Source organism: Lolium perenne, chromosome 5 (genome assembly GCF_019359855.2).
Source record: "Lolium perenne isolate Kyuss_39 chromosome 5, Kyuss_2.0, whole genome shotgun sequence".
Lineage (NCBI taxonomy): Eukaryota > Viridiplantae > Streptophyta > Magnoliopsida > Poales > Poaceae > Lolium > Lolium perenne.
In genome coordinates, this window is record NC_067248.2 from 245,757,001 (window position 1) to 245,773,074 (window position 16,074).

The window sequence follows — 16,074 nt, forward strand, 5'->3', positions numbered from 1 at the left end:
AAAACCATTACAGAACATCACGATGTATATATACACATGCATTTTATCAATTGCAGATGAAAAGGATAAAGTTGTTAACCTCGATGAAGAAGAAAAAAGCAAGTTAAGTGTGGCTTGATTTGTGTAAACTCAAGTGGCAAATCCTCTTAAGCATTTCATCGAACACCTCTTGTGCATGTGAAGAAGAGAGGAAAGCAATACACCCTCTTGTGAAGATAGTGAAAAAATGGCCAAGTGTGGCTCACACTTGGGCAGGGGCAAGGTTATATAGCGAGGCGCGGGGCCTTTGGACCCGGTTTGTATTACAAACCGGGACTAAAGGGTTCCCCACGATCGACACGGCCTGCCGCGCCCTGCGGTGGACCCTTTAGTCCCGGTTTGTATTACAAACCGGGTCCAAAGGCCACTACAGGACAGGCGCCAGCGGGTGGGGTCGTCCTGGGCAGAAACGAACCGGGACCAATGCCCCCATTGGACCCGGTTTGGTTCAGCACTGGGACATTTGCTTGGGACCAAAGGCCTCTTCTCCACTAGTGCATGCGCTATAAAGTGTGGCCTATGGTTGCAACAAACCTGGGTATCAGACCTTCTCATTCTTGGCCTTGCTTACAGATCGTGCACTGGTTAACATACTGTTCTACCGAGCGCTTCATGCCGTCCAAACAAAATTGTGATGAAGTCGCTGCTAAGTGCCTTGACACCCTAGTGACCTCCCACAAGGCTATCATGGACTGACTGAAGAATATGGGTGGACGCAAGTATGGATTCGATCCCACCGATATGCGTCCCTCTCCGTGAATTAAGCCATCGTGCAAACTGTATTCCTGCAGTGAAACATCGTCCACCACAATTTTATGCAGTAACTCTTGAATTTATTGATCACCGTTATTACTCTGCGGCACCTGCGTCAGCCAGATGGGCACACTAGCAGTAACCACTGCTAGCTCCGGCGTTCCCTGACTGCGAGTAGGCGCATCAGCAGCGCCATTTTCCTTGCGAAGCTTGTATATGATCTTGTACCGAAGCCCAAGCAGCTTGGTTAGGACTTTCGTTGCCACGGCATGTGTAACTAACCCTTGCTCTATTCGCAAAAAAAAAAAAAAAAACTAACCCTTGCTCGTCCAAACTAGCCAAGCTCCTGTGATCAGATTGGATGATAAATTCTTGCACCTGGAAGTCGGGCAAGATTTTGTTTTTCGTAGGAGGACAGTCCCTGGTTCTTGGGCCCCAACGCATGCCAACAATAGGGCTGTCACCACTAACCAGTGCCTGTTGTAGTGTGCAAAACGTTCAGTTTGTTCAGTCCACTGAAACGGCACGTCCTTCCATGGTTGTTCAACTAACGGGCGACTGATTTGGACAAAATCTTTCACGAATTTTCGGTAGTACCCAGCTAACTCTAGAAATCCCCGGACCTTCTTCACGGTGCTTGGTGCGGGTCATTTCTGAATAGCATCAATGTTCTTTGGATATGTGGCCATCCCTTGCACACTGATTACATATTTACATATCCATTTGCTGTTCTTTACACTGAGCTGATGTTGATCTAATAATTGCAGAACCTGTTTTAGATAGATGGAATGCTCCTCGAAGGTTTTACTATAAACCAAAATGTCATCTATGAACACAAGTACTCCCTTTCACAGCAGAGGAGCCAAACACCGTGTCCATAGTGTTTTGAAAAGTGCACTCCAAACGACATCACTCTAAACCCGTATTGTTTGTTGTATGTTTAGAACGCTGTCTTTGCTTCATCTTCAGGTTGCATTCGTGCCTGATGGTACCCGACTCTCAGGCCCAAACTTACAAACCAACATGCCTGTGCCAACTCATCAATCAGTTCGTCTATAATTGGTAGAGGATAACTTGTTCTTTACGGTGATGAAGTTGATATGTCTATCGTCGGTACAAAACCGCCAGGTTAGGTCCGTTTTCATAACGAGCAGTACCTGTGAGGCAAAGGGACTATAGCTGGGCCTTATGATTCCCTATTTCAACATCTTAGTTCGATTTCGTCCTTCTGAGTTGGATTGTAGCCGTATGGCCGCACATTGAACGGCTTAGCTACAAGCACCAGTGGAATTGAACGATCAAACTACCGAGCTGGTGGCAGCTCATCTAGTTCATTGAAAACGTACCACTTCGAAATCATACGGCACCTGCTCAATTTCTGCTAGCAATAGGGCGGTGATTTCTTTCTCTTCTTCCAGTACATGAATCTCAACAATCTTTGTCACATCTGCTTTTTGTAGCATATTTATCATCACCCAGGGGTCTACCTCTTTGCAACTGCCAATGGAAGCTTGATCTTCAGTGAGCAATACCAGTTTCCTTCGTTCTAGAAGGCAATTCTCTTGCCCAACTAGTCATAACCACGTAGGGGTGGAGGCGTGGAGCCTTGAGGTTGGATCTGAATGTAAGTTCGCTAGCACCACCATTGACACCCTACAATTTACATCTCACGTGTCAGAATTCCAGCATCAGCGTTCTTCACTTGCACAGGACTTATAGGTCTCGTAGTTCCCTTTAATTCAGCTGCAATGTGTTCATTAAGAAAACAATGTGATCGTCCAGAATCTACCAACATAAGCACCTACTTCTTCTAAATATGTCCAACAAGACGGAATGTACTTGGGGATTCAGTCCCAATGACAGCTGCCTGCAATATTGCCAGAATCTACATAGTTTCAGATGGTTCAGGTACACTTTCCTCCAAGGTGTCGAAGCCGAGGACGTCCAATATCTCCTGCACGTCGTGCAATTGCAAAAGTGGCACGCTTGTGTTATGGTCTTAATGGACCAAAATTTTGCCACAAATGAAGCAGAGCCCACCCACAAATGTTAGGGTCAGGTTTTTACCGGTCGGATCACTAGTTCACCGGTTCATTGTCTGATTTTTTAAGATAAGTAGCATCTTTTTACTTACAAATACTGCAGTAAATAAATATGTCTCTCTAATGCTCACATCGGTGCCCTCCATAAGAAATACATGTCATCGCGAGCCCAATAAAATATTCGACGATCCCCAACGAACCCATATGCCAAGGGAGGCTATTGTTGATGTCACTACCAACTCCACACTATCCACGTCGGATCAGGACAAGCAGGTCTACATGTTAGTGTCTAATTCCCACCTACCCGCTCCCTCCTCTCTCTCCTCTCTCTCTCTCTCTCATTTTCCTTACCATCTACGTTACTCTTCTACTCGCGCGCCAACATGTGTGACCGTTAACCATACTACGTAGAGGGCACGTTGTGCTACCAGCTAGTATTATATAGAGGTTCAAAAGTGGAGATGGTCTAACGCAACTCATCAATCACCGAAATGCAAGCGAGGTACCAAGGTGAAGCAAATTTGGTGCACATGAGCACCATTGCTCCTAGTTTTTAAAATATTTAAAAATTGTATTTCTATGTTCCAAAAAATTATCATATTTATTCCATGAATACATGCCCATGTCTCGACTACTCGTGCAAGGTTTTTGTAGAAATTGCATTGTATTTTTACTATAAAAAGACAAATTTTCTTTTTTATAGCTAAAAAATATAACATATTTTTCTAAAAAGACAAAAAGACAAATTTCCTTTTTTATTGCATTGCACATTCAACATGTTTATATGTACATATTCAATTTCATTTTTTAAAAATCTAAAAAATATGATTTTCAACACTCGGGAGCACTTATTCTCGGTATCAAGGACACTTTCAGAGATACTAGTGCACCATGCTGGACCAAAACACAGACACCTGAGGTTTGAGGTAAGTTCACATTGCCGCCGTAGTCCACATGAACCCGGTGCGCCCCTGTTATCACCAGAATTTGACCAAGTCAGAGGTGGGCCGCGATCAAGATGGGCTTAAAGATTATATACGGAAGAAATACATGAATCGGTCTTATATGCGAAGTTTGGGCTAGTTTGCCCTTGTATCTGTAATATAGTAGATCGCATCTTAGATTAGAAGATAGAGTTTGACCCGTGCACGGTTAGGTGCACGCCTAAATTAGAAAGTCCCCTGGACTATAAATATGTATCTAGGGTTTATGAAATAAACAACAACCAACGTTCAACCACAAATCAATCTCGGCGCATCGCCAACTCCTTCGTCTCGAGGGTTTCTACCGGTAAGCATCATGCTTGCGATCTAGGCAGCACAAGCTTATGCTCGTTGTTCATGCGTTGCTCGTACTGAAGCCTTTTTGATGGCGAGCAACGTAGTTATCTTAGATATGTTAGGGTTAGCATTGTTCTTCGTATCATATGCTATCGTAGTGCAACCCTTGCATATCTAGCCGCCCTCACACCTATCTTAGGTGTGGGAGCGGCACCCCGCTTGATCATTATTCAGTAGATCCGATCCGTTACGGTTGCTCCTTGTTCTTCAAGGATTAGTTTAATATCTGCAATAGTTAGGCCTTACAAAGGGTTGGAGGATCCAGCGGCACGTAGGGTGTCGTTTGCTAGTCCTAGACAGGATGTTCCGGGGATCAACCTCGTGTTGGTTTTTAGGCCTTGTCTAGGATCGGCTTACGATCACCGTGCGTGGCCGCGAGGCCCAATCGTGAGTAGGATGATCCGATTATGCGGTGAAAACCCTAAATCGTCGTAGATCGTTTTAGCTTTATCTTGATCAAGCAGGACCACCATATATTCGTGCACCTCGTACGAATCATGGGTGGATCGGCTCCTTGAGCCGATTCACAGGATAACCTGAGAGCCGATCGAGGCTCGTATTTAATGTTTACGTGTATGCCATGCAGGAAACTAAGCGAGGCATCTCCATCACCTTCCTGACCAGGTATAGGTCAGGTGGCACGCCCTTGCATCAGCATCGGACGTGTGTACCGAGAGGCTTTGCGGGCCGTCACTCGGAGGGACCGGGGCCAGCCGCAGCCCTAAGTTGTTCCCGGCTCTAGTGTGTGGCCCGTCGCTGCCCGCCGGTGGGTTTTGACCGCAACACATTCTGGCACGCCCGGTGGGACGAGCTTCGACATCAACCACATCGCCATCTACATCTGAGATGGCGGACGGCACTCCAGTCACGTACGAGGATCTGACCGACGAGCTCAAGAAGAAGTATGATGAGGTCAAAGCAATCCTCGAAGCCGACCTCATCGGCTCGTTTCACAGAACCCGTTCACATGGCATCAGGTGGAAGGGGTTCTCACCGGAAGGCGCGCTCGATGGAGTGGACCTATCCGTCCCGTCAAAAGAACGTACCAGGTCCCTGCGCCAGGAGATTAGCTGCATGGTGACTCACTCGCTGCGTCGCCATTCTGAGAGCCTGGTGAATACTTTGGAGCATGTCGCCTTTCGGATGATCCAGGAGGTCATGAAGCATCAGCACTCTCTATTAGGACCAGCTCTCGGGACCTACCAAGGAGAAGTGCCACTTCAGTCCCGTCCACCGTCGTCATTCGCATTGGCGGCACCAGAAGTGCCTAATTCACCGTCATGCGCCGTTGACGGGGTTGAGGACACTCACCCTGGGAGGTGCCAGCCAAGATACTCGTTCAACATCAACATGGTAGAACTGGGGCACCGCCCTGATGAGGGTAGAGACGAGGGCAGCTGCTCTCATAGCGAAGATAAGGAAGAAGCTGCTCCACGCGATCGGCCCCGACACTGCCAAAAGATCCTGATGATGATCAAGATGAAAGCCGATTCTAGCGATCGGCCCGTATTATCCGTACCGCCTGCTCTCCCAGTATGTGGCGTCGACCTCACAGGTGACGGAAAGCTAGGGTATGGGTTTACATCGGCTGATGAGCTAGAGGAAGTCGACATTGGTCCTGGGGATAAGCCGCGACCGACTTTTATCAGCAAGAAGTTAGATCCACAGCTCAGGGGAAAGATGATAGCTCTGTTAAAAGAATACCCAGATTGCTTTGCATGGGATTACACGGAGATGCCTGGGTTGGACAGGAGCATCATTAAACATCGGCTCCCCCTTAAGAAAGGATTTCGGCCGTTCCAACAACGAGCACGTCAGATGAGGGCCGAAATTCTGGAAGAGGTCAAGAAAGAGATCGAGAAAATGTTGGCCGCCGGGTTCATCAGGCCATGCAGGTATGCTGAGTGGATCTCCAGTATCGTTCCTGTAGAGAAGAAGGACGGCCGATGGCGTGTGGCCATCGATTTCCGAGATCTCAATAGAGCTACTCCAAAGGACGAGTATCCGATGCCTGTGGCAGAAACGTTGATAAATGCCGCTGCTGGCCACAAGGTGTTGAGCTTCATGGATGGCAACGCCGGCTATAACCAGATCTTCATGGCTCCGGAAGATATACACAAGACCGCATTCAGAGTACCAGGGGCAGTAGGCTTGTTTGAATATGTGGTCATGACCTTTGGGTTGAAGAATGCTGGTGCAACGTACCAACGAGCCATGAATTATATATTTCATGATCTGATCGGTAAGTTGGTGGAGATCTATATCGACGACGTGGTAGTCAAATCTGTCTCCATGGAGGGACATTTGGATGATTTACGGCGCGTCCTAGACCGAACTCGGAAATTCGGACTGAGAATGAATCCGAAGAAGTGTGCCTTTGGCGTGACGGCTGGTCAATTCCTAGGTTTTCTGGTTCATGAACGGGGAATTGAGATCGGCCTGAAAAGTCAGGAGGCGGTGCGTACCATGCAGCCGCCAACCACGAAGAAGGAGCTCCAACGTCTCATCGGCAAGATCAATTTTGTCCGACGATTCATCTCTAATCTGTCAGGGCGAATCGAGCCGTTCATGGCGCTGGTGAAAACTAAATCTGATGACGAGTTTCAGCGGGGCGGCGAAACGACAACGGGCGTTTGATGAGATTAAGCGGTATCTGACGACGCCGCTTTGTGCTAGTTCCGCCTGACAAGACAGGCCGTTCTACATCTACTTGTCGATGGGCTGACACATACATCGCTTCGGTAGTGGTGCAACTCTACGAGGGCGTTGAAAAGGTCGTTTTCTACCTCGGCGAGAAGGATCTTTGGACGCGGAGACAAGATATCCTGAGGTCGAGAAACTTTGCCTCTGCTGTTTTTACTGCACCAAGCTTCATCACATCCTTTTGACGAGAGATCATCGTCATATGCAAGTCCGATGTTGTCAAGCACATGTTGTCGGCCCTGTTTTGAAAGGCCGACTTGGTAAGTGGATGTTTGCGTTGTCGAGTTCGATCTCCGGTATCGACTGCGAAAGCGATCAAGGGACAAGCGTTGGCCGATCTTATCGCTGAACGGATCGGTACCAATATAGCAGCACTATCTATACGTGCATGGGCTATGTTCTTCGATGGATCGGCTTGCGACGATGGTTGTGGCATCGGCATTACGCTCGTGTCGCCTCGGGGGCAGAATACTCCTTCTCCATCAGATTATCTACCCCTTGCACCAACAACGTAGCGAGAATATGAGGCAATACGTAAGGGAATGGAGTTGCTACGGAAGCAGGGCGAGAAGCGATGAGCTTTTTGGAGACTCCAAGTTGGTGATTAACCAGCTCACGGATGAATATAAGTGCGAAAGTGAATCGCTTTTCCCATATTGGATGGAATGCCGTGAGTTGATGACACAGTTTCGGTACATCAACTTTAATTGGGTCCCAAGATCCCAAAATACCGAGGCCAACAATCTCGCACAAATGGCGTCAGGCTATATAGATATATCGACGGGTCGGAAGTTCAGTACAATTCTGGAACGAGGATGATTGGAGAGCCGAAATCTTCAATTATTTAAAAGATTCGGCTCGGGGGCACCTAAACGGATAAGATACAAAGCCATGAAGTATGTCCTCATAGGAGACGATATGTTCTACGGGACGTTGGAAGGGTTACTACTCAAGTGCACGGGACCAAGCGAGTCTAATCGGCTCTTACATGACGTGCATGAAGGCGCCTGTGGAACTCATCAGTCGGCTCATAAGATGAAGTGGCTAATCAGGCGATCAGGGTTTTATTGGCCCACCATGCTTGAAGATTGCTTCAATTATTACAAGGGGTGCCAAGCGTGCCAGATGTTCGGGAAGATTCAGATGGTACCGGCATCAGCGATGAACCCTATCATCAAGCCTTGGCCGTTTCGGGGGTGGGGCATGGATATGATCGGCAAAATCCATCCGGCGTCGAGCAAAAAACATGAATGGATTTTGGTTATCACAGATTACTTCACCAAGTGGGTGGAAGCCGTCCCTATGAAGAAGGTGAAATCAGAAGATGTGATCAAGTTTGTGAAAGAACACGTCATTCATAGGTTCGGGATTCCCCAAACTATCACGACCGATGGAGGTTCGGTCTTTGTTTCTAAAGAATTCAGGAAGTTCTGCGATGACATGGGGATTAAACTGATCCGATCATCTCCGTACTATGCTCAAGCTAATGGGCAAGCTGAAGCGTCCAATCAGAGCCTAATCAAGCTGATCAAGAGGAAAATTGACGAGAACCCTAGGGATTGGCATGAGAAGTTATCAGAAGCGTTATGGGCCTACCGCATGTCGTGCCATGGAGCTATAAAGACTTCGCCGTACCAGCTTGTCTATGGACAGGAAGCCGTATTACCTTGGGAAATTACGGCTGGATCAAGACGTGTCACGTTTCAGAATGATCTGACAACTGAAGAATATGCAGCCTTGATGAGTGACACTATTGAGGACGCAACAGAACTTAGGCTTTGGTCGTTGGAGAAGATTAAGGAGAACAAAGCCAGGGTGGCTCGTGCCTACAATAAGAAGGTTAGACCAAAGGAGTTTCAAGTTGGTGATCTAGTATGGGAAGCTGTGTTGCCGTTAGGAACCAGGGACAAGGCATATGGCAAATGGTCTCCTAATTGGCACGGTCCGTACAAAGTGGTCCAGACCTTGAAGGGTAATGCATACATGTTGGAAGAGTTGGACGGCGAGAAGTTCCCAGTAGCTGTCAATGGTCAACACCTCAAGAAGTATTTCCCAAGCATGTGGGATGATGGGCAGTAAGATATGGGGGCCGATTTTAATCGGCCAGTAAAAAAAAAAAATCACAGCCGATGCGCAGACATCGACTTGAGAAAATATACGGAGATAACAGTATGCAAATACAGCCGATGCACGGGCATCGACTTCAGAATAACAAAGCCGATACGCTGATATCGACTTTAGAGGAATAAGCTCAAATTAGCAAGTTAACGGAATCGGTTCAGACCAGAAATCATGGTGTGTGAGACGAATCTCCTAGTGGGTTGCTGAGGAGTTCAATCTGATGGTTTGGACGAGAATTAGGCCTATTAAGGCCTGTTGGACTGCGTGTTTAGGCAACAGCTTGGCCTCAGATCGCAATGCGAGCCGATGTTTTGCTATCGGCTCTCTGTACGGCAATTCCATTCGACGATCGGCAAAGTTGACAAGGAAGCGAAATTAATTGAGGGATATTTTCTTCATTAATAGAGGGGTTTCTTACAAAGAAAGAGCCGATTGCTCAGGGAAGAAGAGGGCAAAAGCCAACTACTACTACTGATCCCTAATCTAGGGGCTGTTGCTGCCCTCGTCGTCGCTGCCTCCGGCGCAGCTGCTGAGTGGCTCCTCATCAGAGCTTCCGTAGCCTTCTACGGGAGCTTCATCTTCCTCGTCGTCGTCATTGCTGTCGTCGTCCCACCAGGTGCGGAGGCGCTTCGCTGGTGGGTAACCTTCGAGGGAGTCGTCGTCCTCCTCCTCCGCCTCTTCCTCGGAGGAGGTGAAATCGTCCCAGGAGAAGCAGTCGTCCTCGCTCTCCGCCTCCTCTTCCCCTTCGACGAGGAATTGAAGGTCGCCCTCTCCGTCGGTCAGGGATTTGTCATCCTCAGACCAGATGGAGGAATCGTGTTCCTCCTTGTCCCACGTCGTTGGGGTGAGAATGTCGTGCGCCGCCAATGAGCCCCACTCCGGCATCGGCTCGCGAGATGAGGAGGAGTCAGAGAAGACCGACGAGGTGGAAGAGGAAGAAGAGGAAGACATGGCTATGGGAGATTGGGGGTTTTTTGGGTGCCGATGGCCAGAACAGAGCAAGGTGATGAAGTGGCAAACTGCTTAGAGCGGTTAAATAAAGGGCGGGGCTATAGTAGAAATTCAATGCCACAGCAGTTTCCGAGGAGGCGGTGCCCAAAGACAACGGTCAGATCACGCGGAATAATTGAGAAGGCAGGGCATCATGATGAAGAATGCTGCGACGGTTCTGCTCTGCCATGACATGACCCGACGAAGAAAAACAGAGTGATTTTGGAATTATCAATTCCAAAACCAGGGGGGCATGTGTTATCACCAGAATTTGACCAAGTCAGAGGTGGGCCGCGATCAAGATGGGCTTAAAGATTATATACGGAAGAAATACATGAATCGGCCTTATATGCGAAGTTTGGGCTAGTTTGCCCTTGTATCTGTAATATAGTAGATCGCATCTTAGATTAGAAGATAGAGTTTGACCCGTGCACGGTTAGGTGCACGCCTAAATTAGAAAGTCCCCTGGACTATAAATATGTATCTAGGGTTTATGAAATAAACAACAACCAACGTTCAACCACAAATCAATCTCGGCGCATCGCCAACTCCTTCGTCTCGAGGGTTTCTACCGGTAAGCATCATGCTGCCTAGATCGCATCTTGCGATCTAGGCGACCTAACTTATGCTCGTTGTTCATGCGTTGCTAAATCGAAGCCTTTTTTATGGCGAGCAACGTAGTTATCTTAGATATGTTAGGGTTAGCATTGTTCTTCGTATCATATGCTATCGTAGTGCAACCCTTGCATATCTAGCCGCCCTCACACCTATCTTAGGTGTGGGGGCGGCACCCCGCTTGATCATTATTCAGTAGATCCGATCCGTTACGGTTGCTCCTTGTTCTTCAAGGATTAGTTTAATATCTGCAATAGTTAGGCCTTACAAAGGGTTGGAGGATCCAGCGGCACGTAGGGTGTCGTTTGCTAGTCCTAGACAGGATGTTCCGGGGATCAACCTCGTGTTGGTTTTTAGGCCTTGTCTAGGATCGGCTTACGATCACCGTGCGTGGCCGCGAGGCCCAATCGTGAGTAGGATGATCCGATTATGCGGTGAAAACCCTAAATCGTCGTAGATCGTTTTAGCTTTATCTTGATCAAGCAGAACCACCATATATTCGTGCACCTCGTACGAATCATGGGTGGATCGGCTCCTTGAGCCGATTCACAGGATAACCTGAGAGCCAATCGAGGCTCGTATTTAATGTTTACGTGTATGCCATGCAGGAAACTAAGCGAGGCATCTCCATCACCTTTCTGACCAGGTATAGGTCAGGTGGCACGCCCTTGCATCAGCATCGAACGTGTGTACCAGAGGCTTTGCGGGCCGTCGCTCGGAGGGACCAGGGCCAGCCGCAGCCCTAAGTTGTTCCCGGCTCTACTGTGTTGCCCGTCGCTGCCCGCCGGTGAGTTTGGACCGCAAGCCCCAGCATGGGACCCACCAGTACAAAGTCTAGAACCGCGAGGTGCCGTTGGCAGATATTTTTGGAGATCCCAACCAGACTCCACCGGCGAGTAGCGACGCACCAGCTGTTCCCCCGACGTGGAGATCTACGCCTTCAGGAAACTGGAAAAGACGGCAATAAACAAGAGAACAAGACCGCGGAAAGGCAGCGCACGTTGGTTCTCCTGACTCGCAGCCATTGGACGACGCGTCCCCATCTCGCCCCATGCCCACAACCAACAAATGCGCATTCCTCCGCGAGCCTTCTAGTAGCGACTACCGCCGTGACGTCTACACAGGGGTTACGTGCCTCTAGCGCTCCATGCACCATCTCGACTTCTTCTTTGGAACAAGATACCACCATCTGAATTTGACCCGTCTGAACACGGTTCCACAAGTGCAGCTGCCTGCAGCTATCGTGCACGTTTCATACGAGCCCAAGTTCCGTAGCAGGCATATTTCCAAGACTGGCTAGTAACTTCTGCTTGCAGATACTATCTCTGCCTAGAAAGGTATGTACATATCCGGGAAATAGACTTCCCATTTCCACCGCAAACTCTACCACGATAAAATTAAAGAAGAGTACAGATACATCATATGAGAAAATGAAATGGGTAGATTACATTACATTACACATAGAAGGGACAAGTTCCCCAAGGAGCAAAGCAGTTCAAGACTTCTACCACCATCATGCCTCTAATGCTTGTACAGTACTACTATTATTATTTGGTGCTTCACGATTGATTAATTAATAATTAGTTGGCTCTAGAAGCGTCGAAGCTTCTACATGGTGGGGCCTCACCTCGAGTTGGAATTGTCCGGATCCGACCCGGCCCCGTCCTGCCCGTTGCAGGCCCGGTACACGGGCTTGGGCCGGTATATCGGCCACGAGTGCGGGTCCGACGACTGCCCGGCGCGCCCGTTCGCCGCCGGCTCCGATTTCACGTCCCCGCCGTCGCCGTCCACCTCCATCGGATGGTGGTCCTCGCCGCGGCGGCGGCCGTCCTCGTCGTCCTCCTCGTCTCGGGATCTTTTCAACCCGATGGAGACGCCGAACAGCCTCGCGCTCGGGTCGGTCTCGCCGTCGCCGTCGGCGGCGGCGAGGCCGGCCGCCGTTGCCAGCGCCGAGCACGAGGGCATTAGATCCAGTATCGCCGTGGGGAGCTGCGGCGCAGGCGCCAGGGCGGACTCGCCGGAGCAGTTCACGACGGAGGAGAGCGAGGCGGAGCCGTCGAGCTGCTGGCTGGACGCGAACTTGGACATGAGGCTCACGATGTTGTTGCACAGCTTCTTCATCTGCCCGAGCTCGCGGGTGAGGCGCGCGTTGTCCCGCCGCAGCCGCTCGTTCTCGTCGCCCGCGTCGCCGGACGAGGACCCGACGCCGGTCCCGCCGCCGGTGCCGCCGGAGCCGGATGGAGCCGCCGCCAGCGGGAGCTCCTCCGCCGCGGAGCCGGAGTTGGACGAGAGGACCTGCTCCTCCGAGGAGAGCTGCGGCTCGGGCGAACCAGAGTGCGTCACCGGCACCGCCATCGGGATCGCCGCCGTGGCGACCGTCACGGCTCCGGCCGCCGCTGCGGCGGCCGCGGCCGCCAGCCCCGCCGCCGACTGCACCACCTTCCGGCGGTGTATGTCGCAGAGCAGGCGCTTCTCTCCCCGCCGGAAGCAGTCGTTGGCGAATTCCCACCGGTCCGGCACGATCTTCCTAAATCCCTACACGTCGCAGCAAACCCAAAATCCAATCTATCAACGACATGGGCAAAACGAGCCAAATCCGAACCCGAGCCCGAGACCGAGGAATGAAACCAAAAACGCACGTACGTAGGTGTTGAGCTGGCGGACGAAGCTGGAGAAGTTGTTGTGCTTGAAGTACTTGGGGAGGAGGTCCCGCGCGAACTCCGCCGGCCGCCACACGACGAAGGTGGAGCCGTCGTCGCCCCAGGAGATGACGTCGTCCACCGCCGGGTCCTCCACCAGCTGGTACGTCTTGGTGAGGAACGGCGTCGGCAGGGACCGCTGCCCCGCCGCGTCCGCCGCGAGCCCAGGCATGGGAGCCGGAGGAGGAGGAGCCTCCGCTCCGCCGCCAGCCCCAGCACCGTCGGAGCCATGGTCGGCGGCCATCTGGCCGGGCCGGTGAGCCTTCGTGGCGGCCGGATCTGGGCCGGGGAAACCCGTGGTAGGTTCTAGATGCGAGGGCACTGGGGGAAAGGAAAGGAAAGGAACGTACGGACGAAGCCTTCTGGAACCTTCGCACGCGGATTAGGAAATTTATACGCGAATGGGAGGAGGAGAAAGAAAGCCGGAGAAAAAGAAGAGAGATGAGACGGGAAATAAAAAGTCAGGGCAAAAGAAAACGCACTGTTTGATAAATGAAATTTTCGGACTGCGACACGACACAGACCACTCGTACCGAGAAAGCCGCGGCGCGTGGACCCGGCTCGCGCGTAAAACATATCTCCCGCCGGGGACGTCTCGGCCGTTGGATGGGGATCTGGTGGGGGAAGGACGGCTGGGATTGCTCGTCGGGTTCTGCGCGCGATGGCCCGCGGGATGGGTGCGGTGGGGCCCGCGGCGGTAGGAAAGAGCGAGAAGTTTCGATGGGTTGTCGCGGCTGGGCGTTCTCGAAGTTTCGGGTGGGCGCGGGCTTGCGCCAGCCTGGACTGCTGCACGTGTCGACCATCTGGCCGGCGATTCGGATAAGATTTTTTGTTTTGTTTCCTAGGGGGCCTGGAATTATACGCTCCGGACTTGGTATTTGTGATATTTTGTCACCCTACTACTGTTCGAAGCTTCTCTATTCTTCTCCCTAAAATATCCGAAGCTTCTCTATGCTTCGGCCACTTGATCTATTTAAAAGGACGCAGTTTATTTTCCAACGAATTGGTTATCTATATAAAAGAATCCTCGCCGGATATAGTTTGTCGCTACTTGTGGAATATAGTTTATATTTTTTTTTATGTGGCAACGGTTTAAGTGAATAGGGCAATTTTCGGAGTCTTGGTTGTCGAAATAATATTGTGAAGAATTTTTCGTTGAATTATATTCAACTTCAAAGGCCACAAAAGGTTGTCCCATATGAGTTGGTTTGTTTTGTTTTAAATTCATGTAAGCTTAACTTCTTTCTTCTCGATGTTTAAGATGGTACTCTAACAAAGAGTGATACAATCTACAAGTTGAGCAGTGTGGTGAATACATGATTTGTAATCTCAAACAATCTACTAATAGTTTGTTGCTCCATCTTTCTATTGCAAAGAATAACCCGGCCAATGTGAGTTGTGTATGGCATACAAAGTCCCCATCTTGCTCTGAGTTATGTATAATACTGTTTTCCCTCCAACCAGTCGTGAATGGCTTAGCTTCCATAATATTTATCGGTGTGGAAATATGTAGACGATTAATATTTTAGAAATGTCATTCCTTATAGTCCAAGTACGAAGTCCTTCAGTGTTTTTGATTGTTTGTTTGTTAGAGATGATTTTTAAAATCAGCATTATATACATAATGTAATATTGCAAAATTAATAATACTAATTTGTGTTCTACAATAACAAATTTGGATGGACTATAAACGATGTACTAATATGTAGCATAAATGGAAAATGATTAGTTATTGAAGTAAATGCAAAATAATTCAAGTTCACTTACACAATACGATTTTTATTGCGATGATACTTTCGAGTTAATCAGATTGGTGACCACATTAATAAATTTGAAGAAAATATTACATGTATTTAATGTGAAATATATACCTTACATAGTTTTGAGTCTATCTTATGTTGTGCCAAAATATTTTCCATTCATGAAATAGAATGGGCATGCTATAGAAGTTTAGATAATGGCATACTGGTTTTAAAAGTAATGTTTCTTTGCGCTAGCTACAAATGTGCAATGGCAAGTATAATATGATGGCGTCCCAGAATTGAAGTGTTGCTTTGTGTTTGTTTCTACTTCTTCTGCCCATAATATAATATGTTTTAGTACGCTATTTTTTCCTACCCGTAAATCTTATATTTTGGGCCCAAGGCATTAGACAAACTATATGTTGCTCCTAATCTTTTCTACATCTTAATTGATTTTTTTTGAATGAGCTTAATTGATTGATGGAGTTAATATTTATGTGCATGGAGGCTGATGTGAGTAGGCAAAAAAAATTGTGCAAGGACATCTCATTCGTTTGCATTTACTAACTTTTGTTGGTAGTTTCGGTCAGGAGATGATATTATGTACAATCACTAGTTTAAAGTTGTTACGTTGTAGCAAAATCATACATATTATTATTGTTAACTAATAGACATAACAAAATGAAAACAAAACAAACAAGAGCACCCTCTAGTAAAATTAAAATTCATGTCAATGTTCTCCAAAGTTGTTGTCTCCATCCAGGCTTCTCCGCGTCTCGTCATCTCTCCATATGTTTGATGGCCAAACATACACATACTAGACTTAGTACACATGTTATCAGGAATGACATGAACTGCTAGCTCCACCTAAAACCATGTTGTGACCATCTAAACACATGTGCAAGCCCGACATTTCATCAACGATATATGAGAAAGGTATAAGGAGCACCAAAATCTGAGATGAGAGAGCAACACACCAAAACAAGCATCAACACCATCGTCACCACAATGCCAAGTAACGTCAAGTGAA

General features: G+C 48.7%; 1 protein-coding gene across 1 annotated transcript; it reads right to left on the reverse strand.

Moving 5' to 3' along the window:
• Window positions 1–12,000: 12,000 nt before the first annotated feature.
• On the reverse strand, window positions 12,001–13,752 carry LOC127302531 (heat stress transcription factor B-2c). The gene is made up of 2 exons (XM_051332995.2): window positions 13,247–13,752; window positions 12,001–13,138 (listed from the first exon to the last, which is right to left on the reverse strand). Exons 1-2 carry the CDS (start codon window positions 13,544–13,546, stop codon window positions 12,227–12,229), a joined length of 1,212 nt encoding a protein of 403 aa, XP_051188955.1. The 5' UTR covers window positions 13,547–13,752; the 3' UTR covers window positions 12,001–12,226.
• Between the last annotated feature and the right edge of the window lie 2,322 nt (window positions 13,753–16,074).